Source organism: Propithecus coquereli, unplaced genomic scaffold (genome assembly GCF_000956105.1).
Source record: "Propithecus coquereli isolate 6110/MARCELLA unplaced genomic scaffold, Pcoq_1.0 Scaffold24, whole genome shotgun sequence".
Taxonomy (NCBI): Eukaryota; Metazoa; Chordata; class Mammalia; order Primates; family Indriidae; genus Propithecus; species Propithecus coquereli.
Genome location: NW_012147952.1, coordinates 8845463 through 8867222, shown reverse-complemented (window position 1 = coordinate 8867222; position 21760 = coordinate 8845463). Strand labels below are relative to the sequence as shown.

Sequence of the window (21760 nt, the reverse complement as noted above, 5' to 3'; positions counted from 1 at the left end):
CCCAGGAGGAGAGAAGGGACACCACAGGAAAAAGAGTAACCTGATTGACTACCTAATGTGTCCAAATAAAGTGAGAAAAAGTACACCGAGGAGATTAGGAGCTATATTAATAATAGGAACATAAGAAATTAAGCAAATGAAAAGAGAAGGAAGAGAGAAAACATTATTGACTCCAGAAAAAAACAAAGAGTTGTAAACCAAAGAGGAAATGAAAGGATGCATTTCTCATTCAGTTGTGAATCATACTGATAAGGCCACAGCAATGTAAATACTAAACTTATGATCCGACCTAAAATTATACTATAACTCCATGAAGATATTGGAAGGAGTTTGGATGTTTAAGGGGGAGGAACGGCACATGCTGAGGGAAGGAAGGTGACATAAAAGAGCTAAACTGTCCCCCTCTGTAGAAAGTTAAAATAATAATGCTTAAAATTTTTTAAAAGCAGTACAAGCATATTATTTACAAATGTCATGATAAATAACCACAGGAAACTGCTGAAAGAGTCGAAAGTGGTTGCCTGTGGGGAGAGACACACAGATTTGGTGAAGGGTGAGGTAAGGAACTGCTATTTTTGGTTATAAGATATTATTTGGCTTCTTAAATTCCACATAAATATTATTTCAATTTAAAAACCAATTCAGAAATCTAACAAGTGAATTTCCTCTCATTGATGGATCCAACTGATTCTTTTCAATGAGTGTACCCAGTATTAAATGTACTGACCTGCACGAAAATAATGTGCTTAATGTAAAATACAAAATACTGATTCTTCTGTTTAGGTACACTGATATTTAGCAAAAATATTTTTAAAGTCTCCTACCATTCAAAAGCTACCTAAAACAATATTCTTCTCTTCAGAATATATGAATTCATATATAATTAGTATATCTGCTAAAAAAAATTCCTCAATATCTTTATGACCTATTTTTACCTGAAATGGTTTTGGATTTTACAAAAATCCTGACAAAAAGACATTACAGGCTTTTACTATTTTAGTCTGTCTTGCTTTTTCACCAGAAGAACCTCAGATAAAAGCCACATTTACTTCAATATCACTGATGTCATGTATCATTCAATTAAATAAAACTAAAAGTTCAGAAGATAAAGGAACATCTTCTCCACCAGATGCCTGTGTCTGATAATGTCACACTGACTCATTCTCTTTTTGAATCATAACTATTTTGTACATTTTTGATACTGCCTAGATTGCTCTTCCTTATCTACCATTTCTAAATATCTCTCTGTCATTTCTAAAAAGATTAATTACACTTAAATGTCATAATTACAATAAATAACCAGGAAATTTAAAAATATTACTAAGTTACTTTTTCCTTCTACATTCAGAAGACACAAAGTTTATATCTATTGATTGTATATATTCAAGATAAATAAAAACAAAATTCAAGACAATTGCTGCATAAAGAATGTATTACTTTCCTGTTTTTCTTTTCATCTGTGTAGTTTATAAAGTTAATGGCTGAACTGAAAGAAATCATTTCTAAATGTTGTAGACTGGTCATGTAGGCAAGTCACCACAGCACAGAGGTTTGAACAGAGAAACTCTATGGGCACCAGGCCCAGAAATGAGGGTGTCAGAGAGGTTAAGAGGAGCTGTGACAGGGACAATGCTGTGCATTCACCAATTTCATCCATTCTCTAAATGCAGGAGAACTACACTTCCCAGCTGCCTTTGCCTCTACCTGGGGACATCTTACTAGATCCCTTAATGACCACATGGCACAGAGGCTCCCAAACCCCCCACCTGTGACCATACCAGACGGTGACATGTAGTTTCTGTAACTTTCAAAGAAGCAAATTAATCCTTTGCCACTGGAGAAATTAATGCAGTATATACTCAAACCTTGGGCTATACACTACATAGGCATGTACTGCCTTAATGCATGGCTAAGGATAGTGTAGTCGACCCTCAGAGCCCACGGAGGATTGGTTCAGGAGCTCCCACAGATACCGAAATCCAAGGATGCTCACGTCCCTGATATAAAATGTCATAGTATTTGATTATAACCTACACACATCCTCCTGTATACTTTAAATCATCTCTGGATTACTTGTAAGGCCTAATACAATGTAAATACTATGTAAGGAGTTGTTATACTCCATTGTTTAGGGAATAATGACAAGAAAAGAAGTCTGAACATGTTCAGTACAGATGAATTTTTTTTTCAAATATTTTTAATACGTGGTTGGTTGAATCCATGGATGTGGAACCCATGGATCCAGAGGGCCAACCATATATATTTCCATTCAATTAAAAAGTAGATCATTTTCCCCCATTTTTATAGTGCTGAGTATCCCTGCCTATCCCACGGGAGACTGGGGATTTACAGGTACAAACATATATACATACATACATATGTAAATGTAGATCATTTTAATTCTGTGGGAAACTTTTAAAAAATAAACAGCATATTTCTTGGCATGAAACTAGGACCTAGAGGCAATTATATTTCATTTATGCCCTCTATTCCATAATAATTAAATGGGATGAAAAACAGGGTGATACTAGAGAGAAGGCAGCCTCTGGCATCAAAATGTCTTGGTTTAAAACCTAACTCCATCACTTATTACCGCTGTGAGCTTAAGCAAGTTTCTTAAACTTGCTATCTGTGACAAATATGCCCGATACCTGGCTCTAGAGACAGACTCCAGGTTTGAATCCTGGCTATGTGGCTTTGGGCAAGTTGTTTAACTTCCCTCAGGTTCCTCATCTGAAACATGGCGATAATGACAGAATTTATCTGACAAGGTTGCTGTGAGGATTCAATGAAATAGTCCATACATCTGCAAAATATAGTCTTATGTCTAGCACATAAGTGTTCGAAAAGCACCTAAAGACTAGGCAGAGACATATATGGGTTATCTCACTTAAATCCTCGCAGCAAATTTATGAAGAATGATTATGAATAAACAGATGGGGTTCCTACTTCAGCTATTAACACAAAAGTGGTATCTATATTAAATTATGAAAGGCTCCGGTTTATGCTACTCCAACAGAAGATTTCATCTTAAAAGAGAAGCATCCTTTCTCTAACCGAGATGATTAATATATATTATGTTAGTCAAAATTATCTATTATAGTAGTAAAGTCTACAGGGGAATGAAACTCAAAGTACATTAAACTTAAAATGAGACTAAATGGAAGGATGTAGAAGGAACCCATTAATCAAAGACTAAAGGAGTAAAAGTAATTGAGGGTCTCAATTTCACATCATCCCAGGCAAACCACCCATAGAAAGTGAAGCTCTGTTTTCACATAAATAATCCCAGAAAAGAAGTCAGAATTATGAAGCTTGAGCCACATGTCTATGTCCTGAGATCATGGAAAATCTTACTCTATACTTACTCTTGACACTTCCTTCTTCTTTCCTCTCCTTAAATTCATATTTCATATTCACATATTTCATACAATCTAGGAAATTTTTAACCCATTTCCCTCTGCTAATTCAGGCTCCCACCATTTCACAGTTAGGCTGTTCAAACAGCCTCCCACCCTAGTCTCCTAGAGGCCAATGTTTTCCCCACAGTAGGCTTGGAGGTGGTGAAAGATGGACATAATTTTCAGTTAAGGCATTTAAGCTAAAGACTACCCCTCTCAGACTCTCCTGTGGCTAGGTGCGGCCATGGCCATGTGATTAATTCTGACCAATAAGATGTGAAATTTAATATGTGCGATTTTCAAGTTATTTAAAGAGAAGAATACCTCTTCCTTTCCTCCTTCCCAGTAGCTGAAATACAGATGTGATATTGGGAGCTGGAGCAACTATCTGGGACCAGGAACTGAAAACCGTATGTTGAAGACAGCAGAACAACCAGACAGAAGAGCCCTTGATGACTGAGGAACTACCACACCAGCCCTGGACTGCCAGTCTAAGCATTTACGTGTAAGAGAAATACATTTCCATATTACTTAAGGTCTTATTATAAGTTTTATTGTTAGTTTAACTAATATATGTAACTTTTTGGAATTGTATAATTCTTGAACATATTTATGTGTTTAAGATAATATTCCATGAACAAAATATAAGGGCTTAAATGCATAGATTTTATAAACATTACCATAGATCTCTAGTCCCCAACCCCAGGCCATGGACCAGTACCAGTCTGTGGCCTATTAAGAACCTGGCCACACAGCAGGAGGTGAGCAGTGGGTGGGGAGAAAGCCAGCGAAGCTTCATCTGTATTTGCAGCTGCTCCCCAACACTCATATCACCACATAAGCTCCACTTCCTGTCAGATCAGTAGCGACATTAGATTCTCACAGGAGCGTGAATCCTACTGTAAACTGCACATGTGAGGGATCTAAGGGATCTAGGTTGTGTGTTCCTTATGAGAATCTAATGCCTGATGATCTGAGGTGGAGCTGAGGCAGTGATGCTAGCTCTGGGGAGCAGTTGCAAATACAGATTTTCATTAGCAGAGGGTTTGACTGCACGATAAATATAATGTGCTTGAATCATCCCAAAACCATCCTTCCCCCCCGCCAATAGAAAAATTATCTTCTATGAAACCAGTCCCTGGTGCCAGAAACGTTGGGACTCCTGCCATAGACTATTCAAAAGTTATCTTTTTGTATCCTTACTTGACTATGTTCTACTGAGTAAAGATTATAGTTGACCCTTGAACAACACAGGTTTTAACTGTGTAGGTCCAATTATACTTAGATTTCTTTCGACCAAATACAGACTGAAAATACAGTATTCACAGGATGTGATTTTGGTGTATGAGGGAGTTCTGGAACCAAACTCCTGAGAATACCAAGGGATGACTGTACTAGATAATTATTAATAACCTAATAATGGGCTATCATATAATGAATATAACTTCCAATTAACTCCTAATTATTTTTATAAATAACTATCAGCCTTGTACTTATAATGATCCTACGTCTATATTTATTACTCCATAAACATCTAAATCCTAATATGAACACACTTTTTTTTAAAAAACAAAAACTTTAAATGTAAAAGTTGGTCCATTCTATTTTAACTGTTCCCAAATGTATGCCAGAAATTCAGGAAAGGATGTGGGGGGAAAAAAATCAATCCACTAAATTATTATTATAATTATTTATGGATATTAAATTTTTATTATTATTTATGGATACTACAAGTCTTCCTATTACCACAACTTAGACATTTACAGGCTGCTCTGGTCTTCGAAGAGAATCTAAAGCATCTTATTTTATCTGTCTCTTTGATTCTGTCTTTCAACATAAAATATCTTCCATAGGGCTCCTCAATCAAATGTTGATTCAAAAATCCACCATTCCTTTTATATCTTCCCAATTAAAAATAATTGGGAGTAAATTGGAAGTGATGTTCATTACAAAATAGCCCATTATTAGGTTATTAATAATCATCTAGTACAATCATCTCTTAGTATTCTCAGGAGATTGGTTCCAGGACTCCCTCATATACCAAAATTGCATCCTGCAAATACCGTATTTTCAATCTGCATTTGGTTGAAAAAAAAATCTAAGTATAATTGGACTTGCACAGTTAAAACCTGTGTTGTTCAAGGGTCAACTATAATCTTTCGAAACAACTGTAAGTTTGGAGTTTACTCCACCAGTATAAAGTAAATCTGAGATACTAACACACAGGGCTGGAGAAGAGGAAGCTGAACCTAAGCAGTGATTACAGATCAGTGTCAGATTTGAGCCAAAAAAAAAAAGTAGAAACCAAAATATGATCAGTTGTGAGACACTGATTTGAACCAGAGGTCAAGTCTAAGAAAACCATGGGTCAAAAGCATCCTGTGCATATAAGAACTAAGAGTAAAATAAGATAAATGGAGATAGGCAACATCAGTTATTACTTCAGGCCTGACCTTGGGCCATGTTTCTCAAACTTCAGCATGGATCAGAATCACCTGCGGGGTACCTAAGACAAAGAGAGCCCAGCCCTGCTCCCAGAGGTTCTGATTCAGTAGGTGTTAGATGAGGTCTGACAATTTGCATTTCTAATAAGCTAACAGGTGATGTTTACTCTGCTGGCCCAGGGATGAACTTTGACAATGACCTAGAGAACACTAATATGAAGACTTTAGTGGCTCACTCTTTTTTCCTTATCCTACTTTCTTTTGCAGAGAAGCTCTCTACATATGAAAGAAATGGCACCTGCATGATCTCTACTGAGCCATGGGGGTCAAGAAGGGATTCAGTTAGAGTCCTTGAAATGGCACATAATCCATCATGAGGAAACTTGTGGAAACCTTTTGAACTCTGAACCTCATCAGGGTCTTTCATAATCTTTCCCAGGGCCAAGCCTAGAACAAATTTCTCAAGCTCATTCTATTAGCTAGAATCCTATAACATTAAATATTTCCCTGGCCAATCCTGTTTCAAAGTTTGCGGCAAAGTGAATATTACATTTTCAAATGTTTCTTATTCAGTCTCCATTTATGAAATACTGAAAAATCTCTGCATTGATTGGCTATTACAACTGGCTCACATTACAAATATAATACCCATAGTATATCCAAAGTATTAGAAACCATTTTCATCAAAAAGCTACTCATTGATGTCTTCCTATTCACCTCAAGATGTTAAATTCCTACATTCATTATTTTTTATTCCATAATGGGATACAGAGCATAATAGATTCCATAAAAAAATCTAGAGAGTCAATTTAAAATCTGTTTTTAAACTTAAGAGCAATTGAAATTCTGATAAATTTCCAACGAAAGTGTAAAATGACATAACCACTTTGAAAAACTCATCAACAGGGGAATGAATAAATCAAAACAGAAGACCAGTTGCACAGGCCATGAATATACTATAATATATTCATACAATGAATATTTATACAACAAAATGAGACTTATTCAACAATACTATACATGCCTCAGATTTTCAGGTGTTCTTTTCCCCATAGCCAAGAAGCATTTCCAGTTTAATTCATTGGCAGGCTGGTCCCAGAAACATAGTTACAATGTACTAATGCTATTCACAAGACATTAGCTTGATAAAGAGAGAAGAGGGAAGCTACTTTCCTTAGTATTAACAACTAGTATACTTAGAATAACAAGAAAAATTATTACTTAGTAGTAATAATAACAATGAATATTCATACAATAGACTGCTTCTCAGCAATGAAAAAGGAATAAACTACTTATACAAGCAACAACATATATGAATCTCAAAAACATTAGGTTGAGGAAAAGAAGGCAAACATAAAAGAATACATACTGCGTGATTCCATTTACATGAAGCTCAAAAACATGTACGACTATCTGATAGCAATCAGAAAGTGGCTAAGTGTGTGGGAGGGAGAATGGATAGCAGCAAAAAGGTGGGAAGGAGTTCCCAGGAGTGATTAAAATGTTCTCTATCTTGTTTTACACAGTGCTTACATGGATGTATAGGGTTGTCAAAAACCCATCAAATTGGACGCTTAATATCTACGCCTTTTACTGTATGTAAATTACATCACGATAAAAATATGTGTTTTTAAATTTAACTGTAAGGAAAAGAATGATTTGTCAAAGTAATGTTTTCTGAATTCAAAATAAAAGATACCTTAGACAGAAAAAAACATTTGCTGTTTAAAATTTCCATTATAGCTGAGAAAAAAGCAGTCACATGTATGTTTATAGAGTCACAATTTTGAGCTAAGAGGAAGATGACCAAACATCTCAGGTTGCTTTAGACAGACATCCCAGTGCAGACCTGATAGCACAGAATAATTGTTAACGGTGTCTCCTTCATGATCAAAGGCAACCTGATTTACATGAAAACCTTCATGACCACGTTAACTAACCAGAACTTAGATATTATTTACTAAAATGAGCTCATGCACTTTTTCATTCAACCCATACTTACTAAACACATACTATGTTGCTAAACATAGTGCCTTTGTTCTTGCTACCCCCAGATGGACTTCTCCCAAACATAAAATTTACACCTTAGGACAACTAAATATGGAAGAAACCAATCAAAATTTTTTCTACTAAGAAAATATAAATCAAGCTTATGGAAGATGCAATTTTTTGAGCTGTAAAAAAGCATATAAAGATATTCACAAATATAAAATAAATAAAACCTTTACCTGCTGCCCTGTAAAGTATTTTAGGTTCAAAAAATATACAAGGATTTTTATCCTCTATGCATGACAAAAGAAGTCCCTTGGCCTGGAAAGGGCTTCTGGGTATAACCACCTGCAAAAACAGATTTTTTTAAGACAATTTTAGTAAAAGTATATCCCAGTAAACTCTCTTACAAGAAGGATTGATATTTAAATAACCAATTGTCACTAATTAAAAATAGAACTCTGGTATTTATTTTTAGCCTAATACTATTTATTATTGTTCATATATTACCCACAAAATTCCTTTTGTTAAATATTTATCAGATGCCTACCATGTTCTGATAACTAAGATACTGCTCTTCTCTTAAGCAGCTAACTTTGCCTATACAAAAAAGGAAACTGCAAAGAGCATTCATGAAAGCAAAAAAGTAAAATTGTCAATATCTACCTGATTTACCTATAAAGAAAGATATAATACTATAATACTAACATTCTGCTACTTTCAGAATGCATGTTACTCTCTTATCTAGTTTTAACATGCCAAAATCCCTTCTTTCTCGTGAAAAAATAATAGTCTTCATTTCATAAGTGGAAAAGTGATCCACTGAATTTTATAATCCAGGCACCATAATGTCCAGTTATGGCAGAGCAAAAAGAAAAGTATAGATACTCCACACTTCTGCTTGACAGAAAAGAGCTCCAGGACCTTTTTGAGAATGAGAGTGATGATGAGGAAGATGATAATTGACAGCAGGAGGTACATGTGTTAACTTGGCCAAGTACTGTGTGTGGATTAATTGATTTACTATTCATAGCAACCCCACTAGGTAGCTACTTTTATTTTCCCCAATTTAGAATAGAGACCTAGGCTTAGAGGGATCAAGTAGGTTGTCTAAGGTCACGTTGTTTGCTAGACCAGGGATTCCCACCCAATTCTGACTAATACCAAGGCCAAAGCTCTTAACTTCCGTACCATATTGCCTCAAACCAAACTTGTGCCTAATTTCTAATGATTGGAGAATAACTGTATAAAGACAAGTATTACATAGAAAGAGTGATCATTAAAATAAACATGAATTTATCACAAAGACTCAAATAAGATTCCTTGAGGCAAACTACACTTGCTTTCAAAGTCATTTTATGCCATTTTTATTGAAGGCTCGTTATTTTAAAAATAAAATAGCACAAATGTCACTATTTTATTTTCTGTAAATAGACTTCTGAACACATAATAACTATATCACACAATGTCTTCATCTTATGTCCCCACTTTTTAGTTTCTCTTTATCTTCTTTCTTCATATATCTATTTTTAGCCTTTTATACCTTAAGTATATTTTCAGTTGGGCTGGAAAAAAAAAGTAAGAGAAAGTAGAGGAGAGAAAAAGGTGGGAAAGAGAAGGTAGGGGATTGAGAGTAAAGCTCTGTTCTTAAAAACACTGAGTAATGTTATAAACATTAAATGTGAATCAATGTTCGGCTCAAGTACAAAAATAACTATTGCCTCAAATGTGGCTTCTGTCCCAACCTACCACTTCTAGCTTATGTTAAAATGTCAGGCAACTTCTACTCAACTAAGAAAAACCTTATGACTTTGATCTAATAGAAAAAATCAAATAAGAAAATAAGAATAAGAAACATAGACACACGTTCACAACCAATCCATGTGGTCAAAAAACAAACATACGTTTCTGGATTGACATATCTGTGGATTTCTATGATTCCCTAAAAAGCTTATTCAGTAAACAGAAAAGATGATAACATAAAAAATTAAGATATAAAATACTGAAAGCATTTTTATTATCAAGAGACCTAAGCTATTGGGAAAGTAGGCTATAAAGGGAAGATGCTTCAAAATTAATTGTTTGAGTAAGCATTACCTTATTCTAGACAGAAGAAAAACACATCTAGGTAACAGTTTTCTCTCGGTCTATTTAACAAGAAATGGACTGATAGCAAAAGTCCCATACTTCTGAGGCAAATACGGATTAAACAGTAGACTTATTAAAATCACCCCAGAATCAGGTAAGAAAGACTGATTATAAAAAACATAAAGCTTTGAAAGACAGAGAAGAGAAACCAACTATGTTCTCAGTCTTACTCTCTGAAGTTAATTAATGCCAGCATCAAACCAGTGCTGCTTCAAAAAGAACATTCTATAAAACTGGGTCTTGGTATATTTAAAACAAATGCTAACCTCCCTCTCTTAAATACAGTTAAATTCACATAAATTCCAGAAGTCCTGTTTGTTTTCCTCTAGATAAGCATATTAGTTAATACTAATAGAATCAACCAAAATGGAAACATCAAACAGAGATCAAAGGAAGTACACAAATGAGGATACCTTGATTCCTGGGCAATGTGCAAAAAACGCTTCAGGACTCTGAGAATGATAGAGAGCCCCGTGGCCAACGCAGCCCCAGGGGGACCGGATAGTGAGGCTCCCACAGTTAAAAAGATCCCCGGAGCGGTAGCGATACTTGGCAGCTTCATTGACAATCTGGGCGGGAGACAGAAAGAAGGGACACGTCACAATGAGCCCTTCCTTTCCCACCCACTTTCGTAAACCATTCTATTAGATCTTTACCTATATTCTCATAACAAAGTGATAACTGTACTACACCAGCTCAAAACATTCCTAAGATAGGGGGATTGAGGGTGGAGGCAACACTTCAACACTTCATAGACTGAACCACCTTAGAAATGCTCATTTAGAGTAAAATATGATGCACTCACCTGATCAAAAGCAGGGAAAATATAATCTGCAAACTGAATTTCTGCAATGGCAGTAGCACCAGCAACTGCAATTCCAATTCCAAATCCAACAATTCCTTGTTCGCACAATGGAGTGTTAAAAACTCTATCTTTTCCTAGAAAATGAAAAGAATGTTAATATGGCAAATGAGAGTAACGTAATACATAATACATTTGAAAATTCAGTAAACTAGTAATGGTAAGATGGAGAAATATAGTACAGGTGAAGGAAACAAAATAAATAGTATGATGGTTGATTTAAATGCAATCAATATTCATATTAACTGTAAGTAATCTAAACATTCCAATTAAAAGAAAGATTGTCACACTTGGATAAAAAAAACAATTACTCAAAAGAAAACTATAAAGAAAAATTCTAAGTAAAAAGAAGGAAAAAAATATACCATGGAAAAACTAACCAGAAGAAAGCTGATGCCACTATATTAATAGCACAGTAGACTTTAAGGGAAAAGGTATACCAGAGATAAAGAGGGAAAACTGATACTGTTGAAGTGTTCAAGTCAGAAAAAGGACATAACAATTCTAAATTTAAACTCATCTAACGATGGGCTCCAAATAAATGGGAAAAATTAACACAACTAAAGGAGAAATGGACAAATTCACAACATAGTGGGAGATTTTTAACAACCAGTTTTAATAACTGACAGAAAACACACATCAAAAAAAGAGGGGGGTAAAAAATATAGACGATTTAAATATGATTAATAAACATGAGCTAACTGACATAGACAGGACACTGCACCCAACAACTAAGAATACAAATCCTTTTCAAGTAAACAGAAAACACCGACGTTAATTGCCCATACACTGGGCTTCAGATCCAATCTCAACCAATTATAAAAGATTAAAATCATACAGGGCATATTCTCTGATCATGGTGGAATTAAGCTAGAAATCAGTAACAAAGATAATTAGAAAATCCTTATGCTAGAAAACTATTAAAATATATGTCTAAATACTTCATAGCTCAAAGAAACTGTAATGAAATTAAAAAGTATTTTAAACTGAATAATAATGAAAAACTGTACGTTACAACTTAGTGAGGTTCTGAAGGTAATGGCAGAGTTGCTTCTTTCAGACTAGCCTTCCCACACGTAATGATTATAAACTCTGGGCAAAATGTAATGAACAACTACTTAAAGGTACTGAAGGGCCGAAAGTAAGCATAAACGGAGGGGCCTTCACCCTTAAAAGAAGGGGAGCGAGTGGACGAGCATGAATTTACAAGGCATGTCCCTGAGGACTCCCAGTGTATGTGTCAGGACAGCAAGAATTCAAACAAACAAGCTCAGTCTTATGGGCCCAAGGGGTCAAAGAAGAGAGTCTGGGCCTGCCAGTGGCTAAACATCGAAGGACTAAATCCCCAAAAGAAGGGCATCATGTGGGGACGTCACAAAATCTGTTTATAAACTGCTCGAATCTCCAGTGACACCTATGCCTGCAGGATACTCCAAAAGCCTGGCAGCAAATAACCTCTGGACACTGAAAGAGCAGAGCAGAGATTCCAGCTGTGCCCACCACAGAGGAGACAGAATTTGGAGTTTGAGACTCTTCGAATTAGAGGAGCTTGACAAACACCTTAGACATTCCATTCAAACATTATATTACATGACTTACATGATAACTTTATTAGTGTATAACTCAATTCTCACTTGAAATTTCACCATCTCTCAGCTAATACCAGCATTTCCTTAAAAATTCTAACTTCAGGGATTTGGGTAGACACAAATAATGGCCACGGTCTGGCCATACAACCAAACGTTTTGGGACAGATCTGGTATTCATATTTCATTTCCATAATCCAGGGGTACCAGTTCTTCTTGGTACATAGAATTAACTTTTAGCTCAATTATTCCCTTTGAAAATGCACCAAAAACGGGGCAGGTGTTAGGAAATGTCGACTAGCCACATCCTGTAGTTTGCGACTCTAAAAGCAGCTGCAAAAACTTAAAGCATGATTCATACTCATCATGATCTGTGACTATCTTCTGAAATTGTGACCTCTATTCCTCATCAATTCCCTATTTGACTACAAGCAGCTTGATAATTTTTGAAAATCTGTGATTCCATTGAACTGAGAACAATTCAGTGGTAGAAAATGAACATAAATGCCAGCTGCCTCCTGCGGAATCCACATCCCAGCAATACCTGAAGGCCTTAACCAAACAAGCAGCGTTATTTATTCCGTGCTCCTTCAAGTTTATGGGATTCAGATATTTTTCATCTCGATAAGAAAATACAGCCTTTTTGCTACTATAAGACAGAACAGTTGAGTTCTCAGAACTCTCTTAATCCAAAACATGTTTGGTTTGATGAGATAGATTAACAAGCCTCTCTAATCAGTTTCCATGATCTAACAGAAAGTGCCTCAACATGAACTAAATGTTAAAAATCTGTTTCTATTTTCTCCCAGATACTGATTGAGGGTAAGAACACAAATTAAATGCACAATATTATTGACTTCCTTCTCTCTCACACTTCATGTAACAAAAAATAAAAAAATATTGATGACTTCCTCCACCTTATAATGCAATTAATGTGATGGTGTCCTGATAGATGAATTAACACATGCAGTGATTGTATTATGAGAAAAGACAGACCTGGGTTTAAGTGTTATCTCCACAAATTACTAAACTCCCTATGTCTCCATTTCTTGTCTATAACAGAAGATGCATGATACCAAAAAGACTAAAATAAGTCACATGACAAATGTTTATAAAGTACTTAATATTGTATAGACATGTTTCTAAGTGCTAGAAATAGCAGCAAACAAAATTTTAAAAATTTGTGTCCTTATAAAGCTTACATTCTAGTCAGTGGAAACAGAAAATAAAATAAGTGAGTAAAATATATAGTGTGTTAGTGATAAAGCAGGGAGTAGTTGATGGGGGAGAGGAACTACTGTGATTTTAAATAGGGAGATCGAGGAGGTGCCACTGAGAGGTGACATTTAAATAAAAAGTTGAAAGAAATGAATAAGTGTGCCATGCATCTATCTGAGGGAATAAATGTTCGGGGCAGAGGGACCAGCAAGTGCAAAGACCATGGGAGAAGATCATGTTTAGCACATCTGAGGAAAGGCAAGGAGTTGAGAGTGCCTGGAACAGAGTAAGAGAAGTGGTGGTAGGAGATAAAGTCAGAAGAGTTAAGAGGGTGGCATGGGGAGGTAACAGAGATCAGGCAGGGCCTGGTAGGACATTGTAAACACTCTTTTTACTGTAAGAATGAGTCAGAAAGCAGGTGCGTGAGAGTAACAGGAATTCATCCAGAAAAGTCATGCCATTGTCTGAGTTGCATTTCGACAGGATCCCTCTGGCTATGTTTTGTGAATAGCCTGTCAGTAGCAAGGGTAGACACAGCAAGACTGATTACAGGACACTGCAATAATCCCAGGGACAGGTAATGATGTATAATAGCAGAGAAGGTAGAGAAAAAGCATGAGACTCTGCATAATTCTAAAGATAGAGCTAATAGGGTTTGCTGATGAAACGGATGGGGAGTGAGTCAGAGAAATAGTATGGATGACTCAAAGGCTTTTGGCACGAATAACCTGAAGAACAGAGTTGTGAGTAACTGAGAAAGTGAACTGTGAAGAAGCATGGGGTTAGATTAAACTTAGCAAATTTAAATGGGTAAGTTAGTAAGTTTCTGAGAGAAAAGAAGAGATCTAAGGGTGTGTCTTGGATACTCCAAGGTTAAGAAAACAGCAGGTGAAGTCGAGAAGAAATAAAAAAGCCAGTTCGGAGGAAAACGAGAAGAAAGTACTGTCTGAGAAGAAAGTATTTCCAAAAAGAAGGTGATTAACTTGTGTCCTACGCTGCTATCAGAGAGTGAGATGAGGGCTGAGAATTTTATCATTGGTGACCTTGACATGACAGTTGCTGCACAGTGGGAAAAAGGGAGTAAAGAAAAAGCTGAATTACAGTGACTTCGAGTGAGAATGAGAGCAGAGAAACTGAAGACGGTGAGTAATGACAAGTATGTGGAGAAACTGTGCTGCAAAGGAGAGAAGGGAAAGGGAACGGTGACTGGCTGCAGGGAATGTGGGGTCAAGCAGGATTTTCCAAGACAGAAAAAATAACAGCGTATTTGCCGGCTGATGGGATTTGATCATCAAAGAATAGGAAATTGATCATTTTGAGAAAATTAATGAAATAGAAAAGAGGAATAATGACTGGAACCATGTCTTTGAAAAGGTGATGGGGAAGAAGGGGTCTAGTGCGGAGGGGCTGATAGGAAGCCTTGCACTCATTCAGAGTACAGGAGGGAAGGGAGTATACGGGCACTGATGCTGGTGTATGAATACATGTGGTGGTGAGAGCTTGTCCAAGTCCTCTATTAGTGGCATCTACCTTTTCAATAAAATACAAAACTAGATTATTAGTTAAAAGTAAGGAGAGGGGAAGCAGCTTTGAGGGGGCAAAAAAAGAAAGTATGAAATGGTCATCCAGGAAAATGGAAGACTGAATGGACCAGGAACACACAGCATGATGGCAGACAACATGAGTAGCCCCTGAAGGTTACTACCCTGAACTTAAACTAAGACCAGTTGGCATGATTGGCATGTTTTGTTCCTGTGACATTTAGCTCAGGGATTTAGGAGTTAGACAAAGAGATGGGTTTAACTACAACTAGACTGTGCCAAGCAAATATTAACATGGAATTTAAGCTGCGTATAAAAGGAAGAAAGGTCCTCAGGGATTGAGAGACAGAAACAAGGTGGTGAAATCCACAGATTTTTAGGAACAAAGCAAATCAAAAGATTGTTGGAGTGGAGATAACTAGAAGCAGTGAGCTGGAGAGAGACCACCACCACCACCTTGGTTCAAGGTGGTGGTCAGAGTTAGGGATGCTTCAAATTGAGACTGTGGAGAGACTGCAGTCACTGATAATTTCAAAAGTATGACTCTAAGAATGAGAGGCTGACATAGGATGGAGGACAAGACACCAGAGAAGAGAAGAATAAGAAACTGAGAAGCCAGAATATTGGGAAGACCATCCATGTGGACACCAACAGAAGGGACAAGTGAGCCAGTGGAAAGAATGACAGTGAGCCAGGCTAGGACAAAGAGGACTGGCCCAGGGTCCACAGATGACAAGGAAGGATAGTGTTAGTGCTTAGCACTCACTTGGCACATTAAAAGTGTTGAATAAATGTTTATTTTGAAAGGATAAATTAGATAATGGGAGCTAATATCTTTTGATTTAGAAATCAACTTTATAAGTCTTTTTCTACTTTCTGAGATGATTGAACTCAGCTTTTGGCTACTTGGAACCAAATTGCTCAAATTCATTACTATTAAGTAGTATGTATGTGATAATATAATAATGTTACACAAACTACATGCTTTAGCTCAGTTCGTATGTAAACTGGATATCCCTGAAATACATGATGGTTTAAAACATGCCTCTAAATGATAACTAAAATATAGGATTAGTTGAAATTCATATCTTTAAAAAGCAGCTGAAGTCTATAGTGACACAATAAGTTTCTGAAGCTCAAAGAAAGTTGCAAGGAGCACTATATCAAAGTGCTATTGATATAAATAAAACTCAACAAATGTTTACTTAGGTGGCTTGTGGCTTTGACCTCATATGAAGGAAAAAACTATGCCTATTCTGAAATAGTTCCTCAATGCCAAACAGCTTTGACTGGGTCAGAAAAAAAGTAAAAACTATCCAAATTACTTCTTCTAAATCTTAGATAACTGAATAAAATTGAATTAACATTTTAGACAAACTTATTGCTATACACAGTATAGATAACTAGAATAAAAGAAAAAAATTCATAAAACATGACATTTTCTTATATTTTGCTACTCCTGCTTAAAAATTTTAGGCTGTATCTTTGCATAACTTCATGATTGCTCAAGACAACGAAACTATGTGTAGAATGCCAGATGGTTTGTCTTTTCAATTTCTCATTTGTTGAAGATCAAACATAAAATCACATCACCACTTTCTAACAGTGTTCTTCTTTTGTAAGGAGAGCATGATTAAGAAGTTGTACATCACTGGCATGCACTGTTAAAGATATTGTCCACTACATACTGCCAAACTTCAAAATAAAACTAGCAATTGAATTCTCTAGCCGAAGAATTAAAGGTGGGCAAAACTGAGTCCACCAGTGTACCCTGTTCCCTATCCAACACTTAGCCACATTTGTAGACCAGAAACAGCAAAAAGAGGGCAAAGAAACCACAATTAGGGAAAGAAGAAGCCATAAGATGGTTTAAGGTAACAGCCAATTACCTCCGGGTAGGTTAAGAAAAATCTCAATCTCTTCTGTCTCTGGACATTTTTCAGAATCCATAACTAGTTTTAGAGTTTTACTTGTGAACAAATTGACCCTGCAAATTATTAAGTCTACCTGGGGTAGAATTAATTTTTTCTTTTTCCCATAAAAATTTCTGAAAAAGCAAGCTTAAAACTGCCCCTCTCTAAGTAACTTGTATTTCCTCAGGACTCAGTTTTGAATAGGTTGGAATATCCTTCCAGAAAATGATTAACTCCATGGGGCAAACAGCTAGAGTCTCAGATTCCCTGAGCAGAAAAATAAATAAGGACATAAATATTTGTGACTAAGCTACAAAATAAACAAGGAAAGTAAAAGTCATTATAGGTACAATTTTAACAGTGGGGAGAAGAATAAACAATACATACCAATAATTTTAGTCATAGACTTTATGGGATATGTTATGATTTCAAAACGTTTTTAAGTTAGGTGATGAAAAATTTGATGAAGATGAAAAGCATTTGTTTTATCTCTCTCTTTTTTTTTTTCCTCTCAGCTGCTTAAATCAGAAGAAAAGCATTTGTTTTAGGGATGACTAAACCCAAAATACAAAGCTAATCCAGAAGATCATTTCTGCCTCTTAAAACAAAAAGTCGAAAATAGAATATTCCATTCATTAGATAAATAGGCCAAAAAAACTCTTAAAGAATATGCAAACAACAAAAAAAATTACTAGGTAAGGAAACTACACAATTTATCCACCAAACTGGGATACCCCTGAGAGTGTTAAGAGTTACTAAAAATAATTAACAGATACTAATTGATTCTCAACAGAATTAAACTGGGTAGTTCTAGGCAAATTTGACTGTAAACCAAGACTTATAGTCACCCTATTATTAGAGTTAAGTAATATTAACACCTAAGTGGAAAGTAATAAGGGAAAAATAAAATGCTCCTTTTACCCATACCTAATCTACCACTTATTAGCATCTTAAATTAGTCTACTTATAATCTATAGCTAGAAAATGAAAAAAAAGTTGAATAAGCAATCCTGCCATTGGTCACAGTTTACTGCCTAGGGTGAACACTATGATGCACACAGCCAAGCTCACCCACTTGTAAGGATCACACAGCTTTTTGCCCCAGTTGTTAAGAATGCTATTGGCTGACACACATCAGCTGCCAGCCCCTTCAGGGACTGTTCCAGCCGCAGTGAACCTCCTAACCTCCAGGCAGTGCTTGGCAGCCCCCAACCATTGATTGATCACTGCACAAGTACAAAGGCCTGGTCATCTCAGCCCAACTAGAGACAATTCAGAAGGATCACTGTGACTGCAGCCTTCCTACAAGGTTGGCCAAGGCTGTCATTGGTCCTGTTCATTGGTCCTTCAGGACATATCCCTCTGTCCAATTCCACTTTCACTTGAGAGAAGCACTATTTCTATGGTTCCAGAATATGCCAGGTTCCAAGGTTCCAGATTTAAGAAGTTTACCTATATTTACAATAATCTTACAACAATAACATTCTTCAAATGGTTACCTCTAGGAAACATTGGTTAGAAAGGGCTACTTATGAACCTTGTCCTGTAGATCGTACCTCTATTATTCTGAACACTCCTAGGCAAGAGATCTGAGTCATCATAATGGGTAAGAGAGAAAAATTAAGGAAGATAAAAATCAACCAGGAACAAATGTATATCCTTAGTAAATGTTTTTTGAATGAATGTTTGTTAAACATAAAAGTGCCTCTGTTCAATGAGTCTATAATTATGGGTGCAGATGCAACAATGCCCACATCCAGCAAAGCCCGAATCAGTTCCAAAGACTCAATGACTAGATTAAAATTTGTAAGTTTCTCTCCCAAGAACACAGACTATGTCTCATTCATCTTTGGACATGCAGTAGTACCTAGCACAAGGTCTTGAATTCAGCAGTCATTCAATACAATTACTTGAAGAAACAGGCTTAAAAGACCCATCATTTTGGACTAAAAAGATATTTATGTCTATAATAATCATAATGTGGTAATGTCCCACCAAGTAGGAAGATTTGTAGATATGACAAGGCAGATAATAGTTGAAATAGATATGTACTAAGTAATATATACATGATATTTTTCATTTAAGTAATAGGAAAATGTGGCAGCATAGATTACAGACTCACCTGAACATAAAGATGAGAACTATATTCAATCATCTCTAGTACCTAGACTAGTCCCTTGCACATAGAATTTTAAAAATATTTGTTGTATGGATGAATGAATAAAAAATGACCAAAATAATAATATTAAAATAGAAATAATAGTCAATATCAAGGAAACTAAAAATCAGGCCAAATCATAATATTTTAAAACTCCAATTATTCACAAACATATCAGTGGATCACTTACTTCATGGCTATATTTCAAGTGGCCATACTTAGAGATATTAACTTTTAAAATGACAGAAGAGGCAAAGAGTCACTTAATTTTAAGCAACTCACAGAAAATAAAATGGGGGACATCTGGCAAAGGTTAGCCATCATGATTATGATAGAATAATGTTCAATATCATAGACCAAGATTTCTCAAACTAAATACCAGATGGATAACTCTTAAAGGAATTTTTCTTACACTCCTAATGTCAACTTAAACCAGTTTTAATGTGATTTTAATACATATGAAATTAACAAAATTAACAAATTAACAGTAAAAAATATAGTGTAACAATGGTTTTCTGCTGAAATAACAACACCAATGAAGCTTCCAGTCCGATTCTATATTTAATCTTTCTGGGTTTTTGTTTTTACTTTAATCATTCTAATGAAAAGAATGCCTTTTCACTTAAATGCACTACACAAAACAGTATTTATAATCTCATGGCTTCCTTAACCAATTGAGGACAATCAGACTTTATACCAAATAAAACTACCACCAAGAATTCCTTGAATGCTAATTTTAAGGAAGTCATTTAAAGATAAGGTTGGTATCATAACCATATTGAAATCTGCATTAAATGTGGGACTATTCAATTATCAGTTGAATAGAAAATTCTATAGTGTGTACTTACTGATATATTTACTGCTAATGAACTGTTGCCAAGTTGCTATATTAAAAAACGGAATCTGTAAAATCATCTGTTTTGCAACTTGAATGTTATCTCTATAATGCAGGCTCTTTTGAGTTTTGCATGCAGGGATGCTCCTAGCACTGTTTGTTATTTGGATCTCAGTGAAACCTTCATAGACTTCAGACAACATGAAGTAGTTGGCCTTCACATAGCATGAATACAACAATAAACACCAACACTAATTTTACCATGTGGTAATATCTGCTTATATTGCAGATGATTCAGATGACCTGGAGTATGCTGAAATTATTTTTTCAGATTATCACTGATATCAAAATCTCAAATTTTAAATGTCATAGAAAATATGAAAACTCCCAGAATACATTCATAGACACATAGGGTTAGCTAATACCAGAAACAGTATTTTTTCTCTAGAAAGAATATCAAAGGGAAAAATAATACCAAATAAAATAATAGATTCCACTGTTCAGTTTTAGAACCAAAAATTCTATTTAAGAATAAGTTGGGAAAAAAGCATTTTTAAAATTAAATTGCACATAGAGGGTATGACAATTATTTAAAAGCACTATTTTAGTAACCACCCTCTTCAAAAAAAACGAACTAAGCTCCAGAAAACCAAGCATTCAAAAAAAGAAAATTTAAAGACAACAACATTACATGGTTATCAGGTAAATTAATCTTTCATTTACATGAATTTCTAAATTAAAGAGACTATAGCGTCATTCCTGTATTTTACTACTGTGGGGAAAAAAAGAAATTCAAGGTTATATACACAAAAGATTTCCCAAAGGGTAAAAACATGTCCTTTAAATAAATCGAAAAGTAGAAACCAAGTGTAGAGAAATCAATATGATAACAATAATCTATAAAAATTATGGTTGGGCATGAAAAGGTAGCAAGCAGAGAAACTAATTATAGAATCACAAAATCCTAGCACTACTGAAGATCTGTCACCAGCCCCACAGTCTTCAAATAAGGAAACTGGCTTTATTTAAATGGCTTGCCCAAAGTCAACAGCCAGAAACTGGCAGTTTGGCGCCCTAATCAACACTTGTTGCCCTTGCCTGGAGAAACCTCTTCCCTAAATTGTCTGTTGCAAACTGCTCAACTCATTAATGTTAACATATATCCATTTAGATCTTAATTATCTGGTACCACAACCACAGATAGTTAAAATAGTTTTAAACATTTAATCTGAATGCAATAAGTCTTTGTGGACAATGCCCTAAAATTCCCTCAGATGTTTGTCCAAAAAGCTAAAGCAAATAAAATGGCTACTTTAAACCTTCAGAGTGCATGACCTAATTAACAACAATGAAATAAAATAAAAGGCATCTTTACAAGAAAACAGTGATAAAAGTGGCCAAGAAAACTCTTAATTAAGAATATATTTTTAAAGACTTTTTAACTTTGATTCAATAGTAAATTGCACAAGACAACACTGTTACTCTGCAGAAATGTTAACACTGTTACCCTGTGGAAATGTATACATGTTTCTATCTTTAAAATGTGTGTAAAATCTCCAAACTTGTGAATCAAACTAAGTGATCACTGGCAGTACAGGTTGTTTTTATATAATCCACTCTTATGAAAAAAAGGGGTGGAGGGGAAGGGAAATAATTAAATAGATA

At 35.5% G+C, this 21760-nt stretch overlaps 1 protein-coding gene across 1 annotated transcript in view; it reads right to left on the bottom strand.

Moving 5' to 3' along the window:
- BCKDHB (branched chain keto acid dehydrogenase E1, beta polypeptide) overlaps window positions 1-21760 on the bottom strand; it is an 88638-nt gene that overhangs the window by 15494 nt on the left and 51384 nt on the right. The window contains exons 4-6 of the mRNA XM_012646049.1: window positions 10788-10921; window positions 10396-10551; window positions 8074-8182 (exon numbers count right to left, since the gene is read on the bottom strand). Coding sequence (XP_012501503.1) covers window positions 8074-8182; window positions 10396-10551; window positions 10788-10921 — 399 coding nt within the window. The remainder of the gene's footprint in view (window positions 1-8073; window positions 8183-10395; window positions 10552-10787; window positions 10922-21760) is intronic.